The sequence below is a fragment of the Colias croceus genome, chromosome 15 (genome assembly GCF_905220415.1).
Source record: "Colias croceus chromosome 15, ilColCroc2.1".
NCBI lineage: Eukaryota > Metazoa > Arthropoda > Insecta > Lepidoptera > Pieridae > Colias > Colias croceus.
In genome coordinates, this window is record NC_059551.1 from 4525899 (window position 1) to 4547786 (window position 21888).

Genomic DNA, 21888 nt, shown 5'->3' on the forward strand with positions numbered 1-21888 from the left:
GCGACGCTTTCAACAAATGACGATTACACTTGTTGACATTAAGTGTTTTTACTACAATGTACTTGACCTTAATTTTTAATGGGTCAGTCTTCAAATGCTTTTAATTTTATCGTGAGTTATGCATGACAATACATTATTATTGTTTGCATTGGATTTTGAAAATGCGTTATCTTAATGGAACTCTGTCAGTCAATTTGCGCTTGATATCTCCATAATCAAGGTTATTACGGGCCGAGTGTTTGAACTTTGAAAAATCCTCGTTGATATGAAAAGCAATAACGTATTTCGTGTTTTATTATCGAAGTTTATCTATCTGATACACGCGTGTATAAAACTTCGATAAATCACCGCGACTTGTATCGGAAATCGTTCAACAACTTTGTTTACAACACTTTTGGCTTTGAATTATTTTTATTGGTGCACTTATTTCTATGAGTTAGCGCTATTCAGTGGTGAAAGACCTTCACTATCACTTCTAAAAGTTGGAGTTATCAAGTAGGTACAATTAATATGTAGGTACAATGAATGTTGAATCGCTAAATTAGTTTTTGGAGATATTTTGAAAACAACGCGCACTATGTACAAAAGTATGATATTATACAGTACATGTGATTATCTAATTGAACGGTATGTATTTTACAGTTGGATGAAATCTTATCACTAGAACTATTCCTAGGCATGAATAGAACACTATGTAATTCCGTCTTTGGCTTGAAGCCATATGATTCGCCGCAAAATGCTAACTACATAGTGTATATCATGTGATATGACGTCCTACTATAATTTATGTGCAGTGTGAAACTAAAGATTTTGTTCGCTAGCGTTAGCTTATAATAATAAATTTTAATACCATATTTGGGTGTCTTCCAACTGCTGTCAGTTATTGCAACTGATAATGTTATTGATGGTTTTTATAGAATGCAATTGTGACCAGTGACAGGTTAAAAATATCTGCTTTAAGGAATCACAATAATATAATGTGGAAGATGCATTTTACTTTTTATAATAATGCTTCCGATGCATCAGTTGCATGTAAAGTAACAACGAATATATTTTGTGGATAATTTATAATGTTCCAAACCTGTATAAATTCCATATGAATGAAATTTTTAAGAGTGAAGGCATATTGGCTGCACTTCACAGGAAATATGCATATTTATGGTCGACCGCGTAGCATATGGCTTCGTCACTACGGAGCTACATAATTTACATTAGTATAACAAAATAATATCTAGTTTAAACTTTTCAAAAAACTTGAATATTTTCAAATAAATTGAAAAATAATTTTTTTGATGATCCGAATACCTAATCTTGTATAAACAAACCTATGAATAAAATGTCTACATATGTTATAGGATATCTTTAAAGGCAGGGATTTTCAAATGTTTCAAAATGGTAGACGACAAATACGGATTAGATATTGCAAATTTTGTGAAAGTACTTGTGGTATTCAAATGCTTGAAAATTTAAATAGTTATCCAAACCGCTTGGGAGCATAAATAAGGGAATCACAGTTAGTAGAAATAAATAGAAGAGCAAAGAAATAGAGTTAAATCGTTTTATCGAAGTTTTCGATTCAATAGCGGGGTTTTTAAAGGGATCGAACGTGGAAAAAGTGCTTGACACAACGTTTATTTAGTAGGTACTTACCCTCAATAAAGAAGAGTTAGGTAAATTGAATAAATTTATTACTATTTTCTGATTAAATTTTTGTCAGTCAAGAATTTCAAAATTAAATATTATATTTCGTACGATATGCTAAAAGTGTTAGTTGTTTTAATATATTATTATTGTTAAAAGACCTAAATAAATATTTATCGTATACAAAATGGTAGCAAACGTGATTTGTAAATGTCAGACTAAAATCTTGTCGCCCAAATTAAGCCTATTAGTCTTACACTTAGGACCAAGGTATGTTGAAGTCTTACGTTCCAAAAGATCAAAGATACAATTTTCAGTTGTTGTAAGCTAAAAGATCAATTAGTGAACGTGTGTGATGTAGGCGTGCGGTTTGTGGTCGCTACCGTCTTGTTACCTTTCAGGCTCCCTTGAGCAAGGAACGGAGAATTAATTAGACATCTCACTTTATTATTACCTTGTGTGACATTCAATTTTAGTTTCAATTAGTTCGATTGGGGGATGGATAATGTTTTAAATTATAGCAATCAATTAGTAGTAATTTTAGCCCTTTTCAATTGAAACTTTAATTGTAATCTTCCACCAGTGTTCATGAATGAAATTGGGACTTCGTTTTGATATCTCTGCGTGTTTTTTATGACCGTCTTATCGTGTAGACAATGGTTTCACTACATGTGTTTATGAAGACACTAATAACTTCGTTAATATAAAACTTCATCTACTTGTTCTATTTCTTAAATTGTTCTTCGCAGCACACAACACATAACAAAGACGATAATCCCGATTCTAATAAAGTATGGTATCAGTGGGGTTGTATTATTATTCCTAATATTTTGACCTAGTTTTTCCACATGGTCGAAGTTAAACAAAAATCACATAATAAACACATAATATTCATACAGACATGCCTCGACATGAATTCGGCGCAGATACGTTATAAATATAATATGCTATAAATCAATTCCTAATGCTAGTTAATATATAAGTATTATAATATTAATTATTATACACTCTGAAGAATTGTACAAAAAAGGAAACTTTATTACTGAAAACGTCACTGCGATATATCTATGCAATGTACCGACAGTTAACTCTTGGGTGGACTTGTAGCTGACCTAGATTACCAATTTCCATATGTTACCGAAAAAAATACATATAAAACAATATTATCTCATTTCTTAGTATAACCATATTCTCATCTTGTTGCAGGACGAAAGGTTCAACCACGACATCGACCAGCAGACGGGCTATAAGACGCGGTCGCTGCTCTGCATGCCCATCAAGGATATCAACGGAGAGGTTATTGGTGTTGCGCAGGTTAGCTCTTATTGCTTGTTTTGCAAAGTGGTGAAGACATGGATAGATTTTTTAACATTTTGGTTTTCATACATTATTTAGTACGGTACAGATGAGCTGAACAGAACATTTTCAGAAATTGCTCATGTGGCTCTAAGTGAAACAGCTTATGTTTTGACTGTATTAATTGATTGATACATTGATGTATTGAATATAATATCGCGTTTTAATAAAATAGTAGGTAAATATGACTGTGTATACGCGTATCCTTGTGCTCGGATTTGGAAACGTGTGTGACTAGATGTACTTACCAAATACGAGAACATGAATGCAATATTAAGAAATCTATTGAATACAAAACACTTCAAAAATATTATGTAGGTCGCTATTTATTCACCAATTTGTAAACTTTGATAAAGTCATCTCGGTAATATAAGTTTCTAATCTTATACTTATTATAATATCAAAATTAAACTTTGAGCACACCCCGGACACTCCATACAAAATTATCGTTTTGACAGTCACACTGTAGAGACTGCAAATGTGTGTGTTAACGCTTTATGGTTGGCACATTTTTGACTAGCGTAAAAAAAAAATTCGCGTTTTTCTGATGAAATACATCCGTAAACAGCACAATATCTAACCATTTTCTACGAAAAACGATGATCACAAATCCAAAATAATAAAATTACTTTAAGTCAATTTGATTAATGTTGTCAATCTTCGTTGCGTATCGTCCCTGTAGAAAAATATGGACCATTTTATGTCTGATCGTGCGGGGTGAGGTAAGTGTTTAATTTTGGCGGGAGGCGGAGAGTGTCCGTTCTGTAGCGTTTAGCTACTATTATGTATTCTGTGCTTTGAGTCCCGAAACTTGTCGAAAGGAAAGCTATTATATTACGAGGAAAAGTTTAAATTGCTTTGCGTAAATGATTTCAGCGGCTATTTATATAGATCTATCCACCACTTATCTAAATAAAGACATTGATGTACCTATTAATAATGATAAATGTCTCGAATATTATACTAAATTAAATTTCGCATGACTATAATATACATCTTTTCTTGACCTTTCCTTTATAATATTTAATTCCGTGAAATGGATTATTTACTTGCACATTTGTAACTAACGATAGCAAACGCTTGTGTTGATATGCTGATACGGCTTCTTCTTGAGGTATGCCGTATGGGTTTAATAAAAATATGTCTTGAACATTCCTAGGAAACATCTCCCTAGAAATTTTTAACGTCATCTTCAAATCCAAATTTAAAGTTGGTATAGAATTCATAATGTTGAGATGTTGTTTCTAAAATAAAATGACTTTTTTGCATTTATTGAAGTGAAACTTCTTTATCGGGGTTGGAAAAAATTTAGTGTAACATTTTTTCGTTACGCGTGACATTTTTCCGTTACGCGTGACATTTTTCCGTTACGCGCCATCTTTTTCTTATCCCTACCACGCGTGATTCGACGTATTTCTGTAAAGTTGCATATAGTAAATTATATTTTGAAAAATAAGGTCATAAAGAAGTTTCACTTCTTACGTGTGTACACTAGTACACGCACACATTTTTTCCAATTAGTATAATGCAGAACTTTACTACGTATGTGATAAGAAAAAAACATCGAAAGAAAGTTTTATGCGTGGTTGGCATGTTTTTATGGCATTCTTCCGATGTCGAAAGTTTTCTGCATCCAATTTAATTATATAAAATTGTAATGTCACCATATACAGTCGTGTACATACAATGGGTATTCACAATGCATTACATTTCAGGTTATAAACAAACAAAACGACGGCCCATTCACATCAAACGACGAGAAAGTTTTCGCCTCATACCTCCAATTTTGCGGCATTGGCTTACGGAATGCGCAACTATACGAGAGATCACAACTCGAAGTGAAGAGGAACCAAGTGCTATTGGACCTGGCGAGGATGGTGTTCGAGGAGCAGAGCACGATAGAACACATGGTGCTGCGGATACTAACGCACACGCAGAGCTTGATACGGTGTCAGAGGGTGCAGGTTAGTTGACTATAGAAAATATAGACTAAGGGCGGCCGTACACGGACCGCTTCAAGCAGTTGAGACCGACGGCTTGAAGCCGCGACCGCACGGTGAACTATGGACATTGATTCACTGCCGTACACGGACTGCTCGAGCCGTCGCGACCGCTTCAAGCCGTCAACTGCGCGGTTTGTAGCGACAGATCGAACAGGCAACGACCGACTGCTCGAGCCGCCCGTGTTCGGCCACTCTAAGGGTTGTCATTCTGTGGCATTAGGAATGCGCAAGTATAGGAGAGGTTGCAGTTCGTACGGTGTCAGAGAGTGTAGGTTAGTTGATTTGCGGATAATATGATAATACTGGGTCTCTTGTAGCTTCTGATGTATTGAAATTATTCATGTTTTGGTTAGGAATATAACCACTTCCTTGCTACAATGATTAGCGCGTGAGCTCAGAACTGTTCCAGTCTAGATGGAGACGAAGATATAAAAAATGATGACGATGAATTATGTTCAGAAGGCATAGAAGACTGATCACATACTTGTCACAAAAAGAAAAGATAATTGAAATAGAAGTAGTTATGCATATTGCGTTTGCCCCACTAGGTGGACACGGGACTACGCTTTTAATTTAGGAATATGTTTAGAGTGTGGTTTGCAATGTTTAATTCATAACACTTCATATTACCTACGTAGACGCTCATACGATTGTGACGTGAGTGGGAAATAAACAGAATAAATTGTATTTGGGTGTATGACATGTTGCATGACTACCTTAGATCATTACTTATGATCTAAGATGACTACCTATGTTTGCAAATAAAGGAATTTGTTAAGCAGACCCAGTTCAAGTGTATTAAAATCAAGTTAACAATGAAACAATTAAAATTATAATGAACTAGCTTTCCACCCGCAGCTTCGCCCGCGCAGTCAAAGAAAAACCCGCATAGTTCCCGTTCCCGTGGGATTTCCGGGATAAAACCTATCCTATTTCCCGGGTTTAAAAGTAGCCAATGTCCTTTCTCGGATATCAAAATATCTCTATACCAAATTTCATGCAAATGGGTTCAGTAGTTAAGGCGTGATTGAGTACCTAACAGACAGACAGACAGAGTTACTTTCGCATTTATAATATTAGTATGGATTCTGTATATTTCATGTCAATACATATTCAAATATTTTTACAAACACATCAGGGACGAATTACCTTCTGCTATAATAAATCGTTTTATTTACTTTTTACTATATTATAATTCACTCACGTAGAATTAACATAATTATTATAACCATGAGAAAGTAAGAATTTAATGGCAAGGTGATTTCTTATGAAATTATGCATATTATCCTTAGGACTGTAAAAGGTTAAAGGATATTAGTATCATTAGCATAAAGTATTTGATAATAATAATATAATGATTCCTATCTCAGTTAGTATCTGAGATAAATTATTATCGTGTGAATTGTATTATTACGGATTCTTACATCGTAAATAATACTATGTTCTATGAGAGGAAATTAATCACATGTGTCGTAAGACTTATTTAAAACTAGCTTTCCGGCCGCGGCTTCGCTCGCGCAGTCAAAGTCAAACCCGCATAGTTCCCGTTCCCGTGGGATTTCCGGGATTGCGTCATTTTCCCGGGATAAAAAGTAGCCTTTGTCCTTTCTCAGGTATCAAAATATCTCCATACCAAATTTCATGAAAATTGGTTTAGTAGTTTAGGCGTGATTGACTAACAGACATACAGACAGAGTTACTTTCGCATTTATAATATAAGTATGGATAAGCAAACTAAAATAAGCATCAAAGTAATCAAAATTACGAAATTGTTGCAACCCATTACACGTATTCAAAATACGTATCGGCAGTTTAACTTCGTTACTTATTCAATAGTCGATTTAAAATTCAATCATTTTGTATGGATAACGTTATCAAAAACCTACATGTGTTCAGGCATCGATTGTTTTAGACTAACAAAAAAGCAATCAAATTTCTGATAAAGCTGCCGCCCGTCGCTCACGTAAAAACGCGAACAAAACATTTGATCACAAATAGGAAAATGAAAATGGAAACAACCCAACACCGGTGTGGATTGTTTTGAAAACAGTCGAATTTAGATTTGAAACAATCCAATTACGGGCTTAAAAGCTTATATAATCTGGTTGTTTGTATAAGCAAGTAGATACTATTATGTATTCTGTGGCATTGGATGTATATCAACACAACATTCAACAAAGGATAGTATCAAATTCACAAGATGGTTTGACTATCTCCAAGTCTTTCTATAACTAAGTTAGTTCGTCGGAATATCGATACGTCTTCGGATTGCAGAATTTGCATTTGTATTCAAAACTGATTGCGACAGATATATCGTTTATATAAATTGAAATGTACTGATTTTTTAAATTTACATAATGTGTACAAAATCAACAATCGCGCTAACGATAGTAACATTGGCTTAGACGTAACGTTCGTTTTTACACGGTTTTTATTAGCTTCACCTGTATGTTTGTATGTTTGTTTGTAACCGACTTCTTTGGGCGCGATTTTGACCCACTTTAAACGACCAGATTTCGTTCAAACTTTGTAGATTTATTGAGGACCGATGACAATACACTAATTTGATAAAATTATTCCATTTTTCAATTTGCAAAAAACGTGTTTTTTAGTTTTTTTAAACTATTATTTATTAATATGTATTTCGTTCAAATTGAATTTGAATGTTTAATGTCGATTTGCATATTTTAATTTTAACTCTAGGTCTTACAAGGCGTATGCCTCGATATAATCGCAATCAGATAAACACTGAAGGCAAATTATCGCCAGTTTCAAACATTACCTGAATAGTCTATAATTGTAAGGAAGGCAAATAGCAATATCTGTAAGTGCAAATCGCCCGCGGCCGCGAAGATATCATTAAAGCCTAGTTTACATAAGTCACAAATAAATAAAAAAAAGCCTTTTTATTTCCTTAATTAAATATATAGTTTTACAAAAGTTTTACATTTATAGCTAACGGCTGAGAGATGGCTAGACGAAATTCTGAAACTAGCTGGAGAAAATTGGATGAAAAAAGCAAATGACAGACTAGAATGGAGAAAACAGGAGGAGGCCTTTACTCTTAAGAGGTCCTTAATAAAGTCACAAATAATCAAACATTAATGTAAGATATGGATAGGCTTCTTCGAAATGTAGGATTCCTGAATAAAGATGATACATGACATTTTCTACGAAAATATATTATATACAAGTAAAATATAAAATGAAAAACAGATTACTTATCCATACATAATTTATGAGTAAAAAATTTAAAAAACTTACTCCGATATATTATTATGACAAACAATAAAAATAAAGAAAAATTTAATGATTTTATAGTATACTCAATTCTATTTTCATACAAGATTTGCAAAACCAATTTGCATGCTTCAGTTAACCGCAAATATAATCAAGAAACGAAAGTATTATTTTCAGCGATATGAAATTATAAACTGAATTATTGCAGTTTTCGATATCGAATAATCACTTTACGCTGTGTTTATATACCTATGCATTGAAATAATTGTTTGTTCGATTTAACGTGTCTAACTAGATCAAAACTGTAATATGAGCATAATATAAGAGCTAGCGGTATAATAGTACAGAAAACACGTCTTGCGTAAAGTTACTTTAAGTAATACGTTTTTAATGACACTCAGGCGTGTTTGGGCACATGTAAACTAGGCTTAATTCGCAGTATCACCCCGACTATCCGTCGCCGGTAAATTCTATTTAATGGAACTTGTAATAACTAGTGTTGTAGTGACTAGGCGTCGGCCTGAGGTGGCGCCGATGTCGGTCTTATCGCGATTATCGTACAAACAACTGAATGCTAATTAATATTTGTCGGCAACTCGCAGTCGGTCTACAATGAGATGACTGTCAATATTTAAATTATGCTCTACATTGTATGTTGCGAATTTTAACTCTGTTATTTATTTTGTAGCGAGAATTTACGTTTGTGTTATTTTTTCCAATACAACATTTAAAAAAAAGAGCCGTGTCAAGGATTTGGCAAAACTCGTTGCAGCCATAAACGATAAAATAAACTACACATAGCAGTGTTTTAATTGTGCAAACAATTCTATTTCATCGAGCCAAAGGAGAATGGCAAACTCCCATAGGACTCTGGGCCTGATCGTTACACTGTAGATAGGGAGGCGAAGAGGGGAATTTTCTGCAATACTCGAGCGTGGCAGTTTAAGATATGAGAGATACCTTAGACCTAATAGAACAACCTTGTTAACTATTTAGCTCTTTAAGTAGTGACGCGCGCCCAGGATAGACGATCAGATTAGTAAAAAAAAATCGATAGTCTGAAATACTCGAGCACGTCAGATTAAGATATTGGGGGTTGATTTTAGTGTTTTAAGACTAAATTTAACTAATCTGACGATAAGTCCTTGACGCCGCCAAGTTATAGGGTCGCGAACTTGTAAAAAAAAAACGTTAATCCGGCATGCTCGAGCGCGATTGTTTTTATTTTTATTTTGAAGAATATAATCTAAAACTTACTAAAAATACAAAAGCTGCCGGTTTCCGCGTGACCGGAAGCCTGGAGGAGCCATTTCGTCTTCCGAAAAACGCGTTGCAGTATATAAGTCGCGAACGATACATTTTACAAAAAAAAAAGTTTGAATAAACAAAAAAGGTAATTTTATTTTACACAACAAAGGTCTCTTTACATTTTTGTCCAAAGTTAAAACTTTTTGACTTGAAGCATCATAAAAACTCAAACTCCCGGTTTTTTTAGTATATCTCGAAAACTGAGGGTGTTAAGAAAAATTGATATGAAATAACGATGATTAAAAAAAAGAAACTCTCAAACCTTTTTCGGTCAGATTAAGAGAACCCACCAACATTTTTGTCAGATTAAGAAAATATGCTTTCAGGAGACCGAGATAAACCTCCCCTATGAAAATCTGACGCGCTCGAGTATTTCAAAAGGACTTTTTTTTTCTGCATTTTCAAAAATTCATCGTAACTTATCGTCACGCCGAAATCGTCAGTTTTTTTAAGGGGAGCTTCCTTGGGGCCTACTTAACACCCCTTCCGAAAATCTGACGCGCTCGAGTAAATTTTTTTTTTGTGCATTTTTGACGAATTAATATGCCTAGCCCCACCACGCAAACCGGCAGATTAGTATACCGTTGTTATCAGAGGCACTTGGGGCATACGTAGTATGAATATCTGACGCGCTCGAGAATGCCCAAGTAACTATTTTTTTTTACATTTTTGAAAATCCGTACACGCCAAACCCACCGCTAAAATGGTTTTTACCATAGAAGCTTTTCTTTTCGAAATTATTTTATCTATCGATTTTGATAAGTCTCGACGGCGCCGTTTAATTACGCCATTTAGCTACCTCGCCTCCCTATCTACTGATGATTTATGGGTGATAAAATAGATAAAAATATACAGACTCTATGAATATAATAATTATAGATCTTTTCTATGGGATAGCAGAGATATTGGGATATTGATTAAGATCAATTTTGAATATAACGTTACTAAGGCCCTTCTGCCATTAGGTACGATACTTCTAGAATGCGATACTCGCGTAGAATACTACTTAGATATTTGCTGGCTACCCGATGCTCGCATATTATGCGACTAAATTCATCATTATTGTGCCTCGTTTTTGTGGACCGACGTTATAATAATAATAATTCATTTATTTATTGCAACAACAGTTACGTCGTTATGTCGAGCAATCAGCAATTCCAGTGACGAAGAAGCTCTTGCAGTTTTTCTTTTTTATAGAAATAGAAGACGCCAACGTAAGAGTAAGAAGTACTGGATTCATCCATATATTGAAAGAAACATAAATTGTAGAGTTTTTGTAGCCGAACGAGAACTACAACATGATGATTAGATATTTTTATCTTTCTAACGAAAAGATACGCGCGAGAGTCGAGACGCGATGCAAAAGCGACCGACACGGTGAGTAGTGCTATACTAGTCGCGGACGTGTAGGATACCAGTAGCGTAGTGTGCGAGCCTACATAAAAATGTATGTGAGATACTCCGCGGCGACTAGTCTCCGAGACTTGCAGGATACTTGAATCGCCTATGCGTATCGTAATGGGAGAAGGGCCTAAAACTTCACTCAAATGTCAAACAACAAACATAAACAAATCACTCATAACTGACACAATTATGATTAATAATTTGACATTTTATTAATGGCCAGCTACCTAAATAAAAATGTTATAATTATTATTGATTAAGTAAAACCTGTTTATATTTTATAGAATGATCTAAATAAATTAAGATATGTGTTAAAAATAAGTTAAGTTTTGCTTCTGATTTATAAAGCATTTGAATTCAATAAAATTAAAAATAAAATATAGACATTCATTCGTATTAATCGATATATTCGACTTTTTTACTCCTAACAACACTGACAATCTCTGCTTGATAAGACCGGTAGTCATAGAAATCTAAATAACAATGCCGGTAGTGAACACATTATCTTTTTTTTCAAAGATTTGTTTTCCCATAGAATCAGGAGTAAATATTTTACCAAGAATTACTAAAAATAATATAATGAATTTTAAATATATTATGATTTCTGTAACAGTTAGGCCCAGTTTCGCCATTCTCCTTTTGCATATAATATGATAAACCAGCAAGTGACGTAATACGTTTCATCCAATACGTTTATACAGAGATGCTATATAAGTACTTTTCCTAGCCATTGTCCCCATTGAAAGTTACTAGAGAAGAGAAATAAAATGATTTCCTTTGTATTCTTTCACATATCTGCACCATACGATGTACGAAAAACTAATTCCTTAAGTTGCCCGCTACTATCTTTCCAGTTCTTGGCTGATACCCATTGAAGAATAACTATACAACATTGTATCGGATTATTGGAACACCGCCAATGTTTCCGAATTGAGATATACGACCGAAACGCGATGAAAATAAAGGTTTTAATATAATGAGCACTTCTAACGAATGCTTTGTTCCAAGTTGTAGAAAGGTTTTTGATACGTCGCCTTCGCGGTCTGTTAGAATTTATAAGTTACACTCTGTTTTTGAGATGTTGAAAATCGTTACTAACTTATGAGTAAGCATTTTCTTTATGATTATTTTTTTTACTTTGTTAACATTAATTAGTAATTTCTGAATTCTAGATATCTAGATTCATAATCTTGAATTTCTTCATTAACCCGCATAAGATGTGATGGCAAACATTTTGCTGTTTATTTTTTTCTCTTGAAAAATGGGCAATAAAACTTTGAAGTTTTTCGTCACGTCAAAGTTTAATGCAAAAGCATGCTTTTAAGTAAATTTTCAATTACACACTGATAACATTTCTTCATTAGTGTCTTTTTTTTGTATAACATTTATCGAAACTCTCTTCTATGATGCATTTCTCCATGTGTCTGTGGTAGTTTGAAGATGTAGCATAGACAAATAAATACTTACATTAAATGTTTCCTTGAAAATTGTTCATGTCTAATTAGCAGTATTCGAAGAAATAATTAGCTTAGAAATATTGCATGATTTGATATCGTTTACTCGTAACATAAATATTAATATGCGGCCGTTTTCTATGAACGTAGCGAGACATGACGCACCTAGCTATACTTAGTTTTAACTGTCGTCATAAATACACTTTACCCATAAATAATCAAATTATATAATATGGTGATACTTTGATACATTCCAGAGAATACCTTACACTTTTATGATTGTGAAACATAAAATTATCGTACAAGCTCTTCTTTTTTAAATAAATTTGGTTACTAGACAACTTATTGATTCAACATAATATTATTTATATATATTACTAGCAAACCGCCCGCGGCTTCGCCCGCTTTCTCTAAAACGATTTGAGATTTAACCTATCTCTCAAGTTGGATCGAACTGCACATGGTGTGCAAATTTTATTATAATCGATTAAGTGGTTTAAGAGTCCATTGAGGACAAACATTGTGACACGAGATTTATATATATATATATTAAGATAAGATTTAATCAACACAATATATTATTTACTGAATCAAAAAAAAAAAAAAAGTTAAAAAAAAGGGTTCTTTATGAAGTTTTTTGTTTTATTTACGAATATGAAACGTTTGGATGTAATTAAAGAATCGTTTTCGTGACACCGGATAGCAGGTTAATATAACACAATAATGTGGTCTTTTTAGTTCGCATTATTTACGTCGTCACCCTTTGAAATCGAAAGAAAGCGCCGAAATTATATGGGTATGACGTTTGGAGACATATGGAATCGATCAAGTCAACTCTTAAATTACTAGCATATATTGAGGTGAACATTCAACGTCATACCTTCTGACGAAAAAAACACTTTTCGAATGCACCAATTAAAACAAGAGAAATGTATAATCATTTATTGTTGTATAGTTTGTATTCGCTTGAACTTCAGCCGACCTCGGGTTTTAATATTAATAGGCATGACGACAGTATCCATAAATGATCGTATTAGTGTTTTTAAGGGAAAATGTATAATAAATACATTCAATATAGTGACTTAAAAATCTTAAAAACACTAAGATTAAAGAGATTATCAATAAAATAAAACATTGAAATTCTGCAGTTGGCCATCTTGACTAAAACACGCGTGACGTCACGCTTAAGTAAACAACTCACGTCAGATGTATTTTGTTATTATGAATAAGTTGAGAATACGCATTTTTATTTATTTTCTATTGTTTCACGTATGCTTTATCGACTCAGAACAGAAATATAATTGCGAATTCACGAATACGTGGTTTCGGGGTTCTCCGCGCCAACTTTATACAATCATTTCTTATTATTTTCTCGCTTGAAATAATTACTAACACATTTTTGAGCATTATTTTAATGTGGATTCACACTGCAATACTGCACACCACTTATAAACTTTGAAATTCGTTTCTATAACACATATTAAATAAATATTTTTTTAATTTTCTTCGCAATGCATACAAATAATTACGTATTTACTAAAGAGTGACGTCACGCTTACGCCATGACACCTCCGAGCTGTTTTGGCACAGTTGATAAATATTTTTTGAAAAATGGCTTTTATCTTCGTTAAATTTAAGTATATTACCGAAATATAGGGTTTTTCTTGTATAGTAAACGTATACACACATTATGGAAGAGGATTTCAAAATCTTTCGTCATGCCTATTGTAACTCAATACCTGTCGCAGAGAGAAAAGGGGTCTCTAAGGAAAGACGGACGACAAAGTAATCTCATAAGGCTTCACTTTTCATTATAAATCTTGCAAAATGTCAACGGTAAAAGGCATAGAAATCCGGCCTTACGATTTTCATAAGAAAGGTAAATTGGAATTTTGAATAAAACACGTGATGATATTATGAAAATTCAGCTCAACCTTTGTTAATGTGTTGAGCAAACCCAACTTGGGACTGTTTTGATTATAGAAATTGCTATATCGACGTCATAACATTTTTCTTCTTCATACCTACAGTTGATCTTAATTTAAAATTTGAAATTAAAAAAAAAAAGCTTGTATTACTCGACAAAATTCTACAGATAAAGAAAGAAGTACGCTGTAGACAGGAAATAGTATAAAGAAAACATCACGGTATTATTATTATTAGTGCATATAAAAATTGTACCATTTTGAATAGGTTACTAGAAATCTAAGGAGTAAGCTTTCATAACAATCATTAACCCCATATGCACTCTAAAGCCCGTCTTAAACATCTAAATAAACAAATATAAAAACACTCATGCATTACGCTCAACTCTTAACTATTCCTTAATATATGCGTCATATTTGATACAATCAATAAGCATATCACAATATTAAAATTAAGGTATTTGCGTAACAGACGTCACTGTGCTAAAAAGTAATGTATCGCAACTGAAATGATCTCTTTCCTGTGTTATGTAAATAAGATCGGCAGATGATTGGGTATCGGCGGTGAACGTTTGAGACAATAAGGCTCGGTGCAAACAGGCCATCGACCACAGCCATTGGTGGCCAGCGACAGCCACATAGTCTAGTTTTGTATAGTTCCCGTTCCTGTGGGATTTCCAGGATAAAACCCATCCAATGTGTTAATCCAAGTTATCCTCTATGTGTGGGCGAAATTTAATTGCTATCGGTTTAGTATTTGCGTGAAAAAGTAACAAACATCCACACATACAAACTCACAAACTTCCTCATTTATTATATTAGTATGTTAAGTGACTATCACTGGCCCCTTGTGGCTGTCGCTGGCTACTAGGAGCTGTCGCTGGTAGTGGCTGTGGTCGGTGGCCCGTTTATGCCGACCCTAACACGATTCGATACCGGGTATCGGATATCTCGGTCAATCGGTTTATGGATTGCGTTATGTAATACTTTAAACGCTATGATAGACAATAGATCTGTTTTGCACGTTATTGTGATTGACTATGTTGTCTGTCTGAAAGGAAAATGCATGAATATATTTTCTATATGTAGAGCTTGTTACAGTAAATTATATAATAAATAATTCTAACTGAACTCAGATGAGAAACTTACATCTAATTTTTTATTGTTGTGTGTTTTATTATTAATGAATACATTGTAAAATATTTGAAATGTGCCTAATTTATTACTTTAAAATATGTCATGTAATTATTATAATTTGCGTATACTGTACACAAATTGTATAATATAATATGTATTGTAATTTAGTAATTTGCGTATACTGTACACAAATTGTATAATATAATATTATATCTGTTCACAAACGTGTTAGGTTAGGTAAAGCATAGATTACATGTGCTATTTTTTTAATAATGAAAAAGTAACCAGCCGGAAGCACGAATCATGATGCATGTAGTAATTTGAACAAAAAAGAATAATCTAAGTCGGTCGGGACAACCTACATACACCACGTGTATGAAATATAATTAATATCAATTATTTGTGACAGCTCTAACATAGTGACATGAGAAGATACTTCATCAATGAGACAGTGATTTAATTTAAAGGGAGGTGAAGGATTAGGGGAATAAAAGAAACAAATGAAGTAAGATTTTGAAGATAACAAAACGATAACAAAACACGATCACAATTAATTGTTTGTGAACAATTAATTGTGATCTGTTGTATTTTCTCTCTTCTTGCCAGTCCACAGCCTTCTTGACAGTTGGCTACATACGTCAAAAATGTTTTTTTTTTTTTTACTTTACAACATCAATGTAACAATTGTACATACAGAACGAATTAAAATATTAGGGACCGTGGCTAACCTCTGAACTTGTATGGAAAGGTGAATAGCAAATTCGAACCGTCATATTTAAATTAATTCGGCCGTGTTTTGTGAATATTACGGTAACACGAAAATGAAATGTTACTCGTATTTAATGCCGGAAAGCAGTCCCGCGGGAAATTGTATGGCTTAGCGTGGAAAGCGCGTACTGTTAATTTTATGCTTTATACGCGGCCTCTCTTCCTGAATTTATAATGTTGACACCCATTTATTTTTAATTCCTTTTCTTCGCTTCTGTTATTAAATATTTTTCATGGAAAACTGATCCTCGTTATTTTTGTGGTGTTAGGAGAACTGTGATTGAAATTCTTCGTATTGTTCTTCATTACCTTTATTGTATCTCACACTTGATACATTGTGTTATCAATAACTCATATTATTATTTACGGATATACAAATAGCAAATTAGACAGATTTTTATTCGGTAGATTTTCAAAACTCAATCCTAACTAGAAATCATCCCTTGCCACCTGCAATCGCTTCGCAATATCGTCCCAGTTGCAGCTTAACAATTTATTTTTAAATCCTTGAAAGGCTCACTATATTATGCATTTTCGTTTACGCTGAAGTAGTTTATTCAATTGTCACTTGAAAGCCTTCGAAACTGTCTTTGTAAGCAGTTTAGAAATGTAGGTTACAGCTCACAAAGTGTAGTAACAATTGCATGTGACACAACTATCCTATAAATAAAATATCATTATTTGTTACTTGCATTCTATTTTAGATATTTTACGTACTATTATGCATTGCAGCTATTTGTATCGCCTCCTGTGGTTATTCTCCTTTTAGTGCATTCCTAATTTATGACTCGCACATAGAGCGAACGTTGCAAAAGTTATATTAATGTGTGAAAATAAATAAATTACACCTCCCCGTACTCGAGGTGAAGTCAATATTTATTAGCCCCTAGTGAATACAATGTGCTTACGCTGCCTCATATATTTTTTTCCTTACCGGTAATTAAGAGGCTTTATTATACCACGCCTTAGAGGTCTAATAGACTGTAATGAATATAATTTTCTCTGTTATTTATCAGGTCTATATTTTTCTGCTTTCAACATGATATTCTTGAGAACAATAGGGTAAACGCAGGTATTAACGACCCCTCTAAGGCAATTTCAAAATCAACCATATTTTTTAAGTATACTGGTTCTTCTAAAGATTTATAATTTCATTTTATATGCTAGTGTTATGTATAAAAAATGTATTTATTGAAGTAAATACATTCTAATAAAGGATTATCTTGTAAAAAATAATTTACAATGTGACTTAGTCGATTGTTGCTATTACCGACCCATAAAAACGGCTGTGAAGCTATTAACGATTTTTATGCAGCTATTCCCGATCGTATGTGAGAGGAAGCCTTTTTCCAGCAATGGAATGTATAGAAGCTAGTGATGATGATGATTACCGATCTTAATAAAATGAAATAAAAATGCAAATATATTCGTATTTTTTTATTGTAGTTATTTTTAATAAAACAAATGAGTACTTTTTAGTAATGAACTAAATAATTACAAACTTTTAAATTAATCAACATAATACTATTAATATATGTACATATATTAAATTAAGGATTTCAAACTCTAGGATATTTCGTTATGCTATTTGATTGATTGCTTCGGCGAGTTGTGTTTTACTGAATACTTTTCGCCGCTTTCGTGGCTCCATATTTCTGGAAAAAATATACCTAATTATATGTTTTATGTTAATTGAACCCAAAAAAAAATATAATTTTTAATAGGCACCTATTATGTCATAAAAGTAATAAAAATATATTTGCACGCTCAATTACGAGCGGAATGTTTAAGGATCAATATTATCTGTATATACAAACATCTTTATTCTACATTCTGCAAATAAAGCAATTTGAATTTGAATTTGTAGATGAGAAACTAAACAATCTATATTCGATCGGTAATAGCTTCCTATAGTTGCTATTGCCGACCCACATGGGTCGGTATTAAAGTATGTAAGTATAAACCTAAATTGTATTACCGACCCATAAAAAAATGGTTATTTTAATTCATTTGACCATCAGACTATAAAATAGATTATAATTGATTAATGTCATACAAAATATGAACAAATGCATATTGTTTAAACAAAAAAAAACAATGATTTACTACTGTAACTATTCGATAGGGATCCTCGAAAATATCATAACTTTGTATAAATTGACAACGCTAAAAGACACAACACTAGACAAAAAAGTTTAGTCGCTAATAGATTTTTATGAAGACTCATAGCTTAGATTTAAACTGGTCCATAAGACCACTTGTGTTAGTGTGATATAATAACATAAAAGAAAATAAAACAAAAAGTTACGTTGCTGCCATTGCCGACTTACGGGTCGTTGATACCTGCCACGACTTAAACTGGTGAAGCTAACACCGTCCCATTTTAATTTTAAGTTTTATCGTTTCAAATTACTTTTTATTAATAAAATGTTGTAAGAAATGAAAAGTTGACACTTAAATGCATTGAAATTTAGTAATATAAATTAAAGTATAGATGTCATTTGTTTGTAAATGTCTTAAAAAGATACTCACAGTACTTACCCGAAGGAACAACGGAACAGTACGACACGTCCTGCTTCCACGCTACCCCGCAGCAACTTACGCATTTTAACTCTTTTTTGCTCAGTTACTCACTCTAACGTTAAAGTATACGATGCTCAATTAATACATTCGTGTATAACTTTGCCTACCTATAGCTAGAATAGTTCTGGAAACGTTTAAATTTCGAATTACTTTTATAGGTCGGTAATACCTTCAGATTTTCGATGGGTCGTTGATAGCTGCGTTTACCTTAATATAAATGTTATTATACCATGGCATATGACGTAAATCCGTTCAAGAAGGTAAACATTATTCTCAAGAAAGATTTATTGGACCTCATCCAAGAAAAATTTAATTGCGTAACAACAATGAAGTAGGATGAAAAAATCCCTTTAATGGAGAATCTATTCTTGTTGCCATGGTCCGGCGACTGGGCGAATTCTGTGACGTCATTATTTATGTTCTTAGAAGATATTGCAGAGGAACACTATTTTTATTACTTTCTTATAAGAAATAATGAAAATCTATAGAATCTAACTGTGAGAAAATTGGATTTTTGTTTCATGTAAAAACAATATTTTTGAAAATGCTATTCATTGAAAATGGTGTAGGTATCCAAAGAATAGTGGCAAATGAAGCGAACGAGATATCTAGTAATTTACGTAGCTCTACGAGCGTATCTATTTAAACTTCTTGATTAAATTTAATTAGGATTTTTATTAGATTCCCTTTATGCGAACGTCCCGAAATCGAATTCCAATAAAAAAATACAGCCACCTCGCATTAAAACCAAACGTGAACCACCGAGGGATTTTGCATACTAATTTAATTGAATTTCAGCATCGGCAGTTGAAATAAAACTTAATTTACACCAATTACCATTAAAATGGAATAAAAGTTCGTAATTCATAACAGGGCAATTTCAATTGTGAGTTTCGTGAACAAAATGGCGACTACCCGCAATGCTATACACAATTCATTTTACGTTTATGAGCGAACATGATCAATTCGTTCGTTCGGCAATATAGTCCAGAGAAATATATTTACCTCGAGACCCCAATTAATGTTGTTTGCAGAGTGAAATCAAATTTTAATACAGCCTTTGTTTACAGAGAAACAGATAAATGCCCATTAAAATTCATAAGCCGCTTTTCAAGATAATAACGTTATTGTTGATTGGATAGTTGGTAATGCGTTGTTTAAATCTAAGGTTCTGCAGATCTTTTATGGCACTGAGAATTAATTAATTTTCTGTACTATTATTGTTTGACTATTTCTTCGGTGCATCTTAGCTCCTGAGGGCTGTTTATTTTCTGCTCTGTCTGTTTTAATAAAGTAAATAGAGAGGGACTTACACGTTCAAAACTTAATTAGACGATTTTAAAGCTAGTTCTCTGCAACAGTGTAGTTATAAATAAACTGTGCAGATGATTTTGCAGGCAAATAAAAAGACCTAGACCAAAATAAATTGCGATGAATTAATTAAAAAAATGTTTGTAAATGAAACACATTCATAGAAATTACTTTAAATTAAAACTATTAGAATTTATTCGAATGATAGCGCGTTTATCTTTGACTACTATATTTACATGTAAATGCAGTTGCTTCAGATCAAATATTTACACAGCTCTATGGCTCATTTGCATCTTAATTTTGATAACCTTGCAGCAATATTTGTACAGCAAATTACTGCCAATTAAAATGTATCTATCAATCGTATATAAAGCGTGTTATCTATTCAAATTTTATTATCATTTTGACACCTATCTGAATGTACCTGTCAATACAAAATTGATAAGAAGATAATATTTATTTATTTATTTCTTCGTAATCATACAGCATTACAGTAAATAACATTTCTTAATAAATTGATACAGAACTATGAGCCAATTAAGATTACAAAACAAGGTAGGTACTTACAGCTAGATAAATGAGTTATTTTTTAAATGACATATCAGGAAGGAGTGTATTCCTTGTTTTGGTGAATTATATTAATACAGTAAGAAAGGTTAATAAATAATTTAACAGTTAAATCTGAAATCTCCCTTTGTGTGAGCGTGTGTATGTGTGTGTGAGTGTTAGTGTGATGTGAATGTGTGGTTGTCTGTCTATATCCAGTATCGTTACATTTTTATAATTTGCTTAACATATTTCAGATCACATAATAATTATACGAAGAAAAACCTAGTACTATATCCAGCATCACAAATAATTTCCCATATTCCAGGTGCTCCTAGTGCACGAAGCGTCGAAAGGCAGTTTCTCTCGAGTGTTCGACTTGGAGGCGGGTGATGATGCAGAGCCTGGTACACCAAGAACGTCACCGTATGAGAGCAGGTTCCCCATCAACATTGGTATCACGGGATATGTCGCTACTACTGGCGAGGTAAGAGTATATGCTGAATATGAATATAATGTACATTATGACAAAGAAGAAAAAAATTATACTGTACCTAGTTAGGTACCTAGTCTATTTTAAAAGCTATATTTTTATTAAATTACATGGGCAATTTTTATCGAGTCAGGTCACCCCAGTTGTTAATTGGTTCCTCATCTTATTGGCTGCATCGATAATTTTTTGTCGTAAAATATCAACAGATGGAATCGGGTTCGGCTCATTGTACACCAGACTCTTCATATGCCCCCATACGTAAAAGCCCATGGGGGTTAAGTCTCGACTTCTAGCCGGCCATGGTATGGGCCCACCTCTTACGATCCATCTGTTTGGATAGTTGATGTCTAACCATTCTCTAACACTTCTTCTGTAATGTGCAGGGCAGCCATCATGTTGGAACCACATGTCTCTTAACAAAGTCAGGGGTATGTCTTCAAGTAGGTCGCTTAAATGTTGGCGCAGAAAGGTCTCATAATTTTCACCATTTAGGTTGTCCGGAAGGAAGTATGGTCCAATTAATTTATTTGAAATTATCCCCATCCACACATTAAGACTGAATCGTCTTTGTGATTTTTTTGGATTCTTCTTGTTAGGATTTCCACGTGCTTTCGGAGCCCAATAGTGAGCGTTATGGTAGTTTTCCCAGTAATTTTTTTAACCCGATTCCATCTGTTGATATTTTACGACAAAAAATTATCGATGCAGCCAATAAGATG

At 33.3% G+C, this 21888-nt stretch overlaps 1 protein-coding gene across 8 annotated transcripts in view; it reads left to right on the top strand.

Annotated features, from left to right (window-relative positions):
- LOC123697877 (dual 3',5'-cyclic-AMP and -GMP phosphodiesterase 11) overlaps nt 1-21888 on the top strand; it is a 194564-nt gene that overhangs the window by 150896 nt on the left and 21780 nt on the right. For all 8 annotated transcript variants that reach the window (XM_045644442.1, XM_045644444.1, XM_045644437.1 and 5 more), the window contains 3 exons: nt 2848-2955; nt 4713-4961; nt 21005-21163. In XM_045644442.1, the coding sequence (XP_045500398.1) occupies nt 2848-2955; nt 4713-4961; nt 21005-21163 (516 nt within the window). The remainder of the gene's footprint in view (nt 1-2847; nt 2956-4712; nt 4962-21004; nt 21164-21888) is intronic.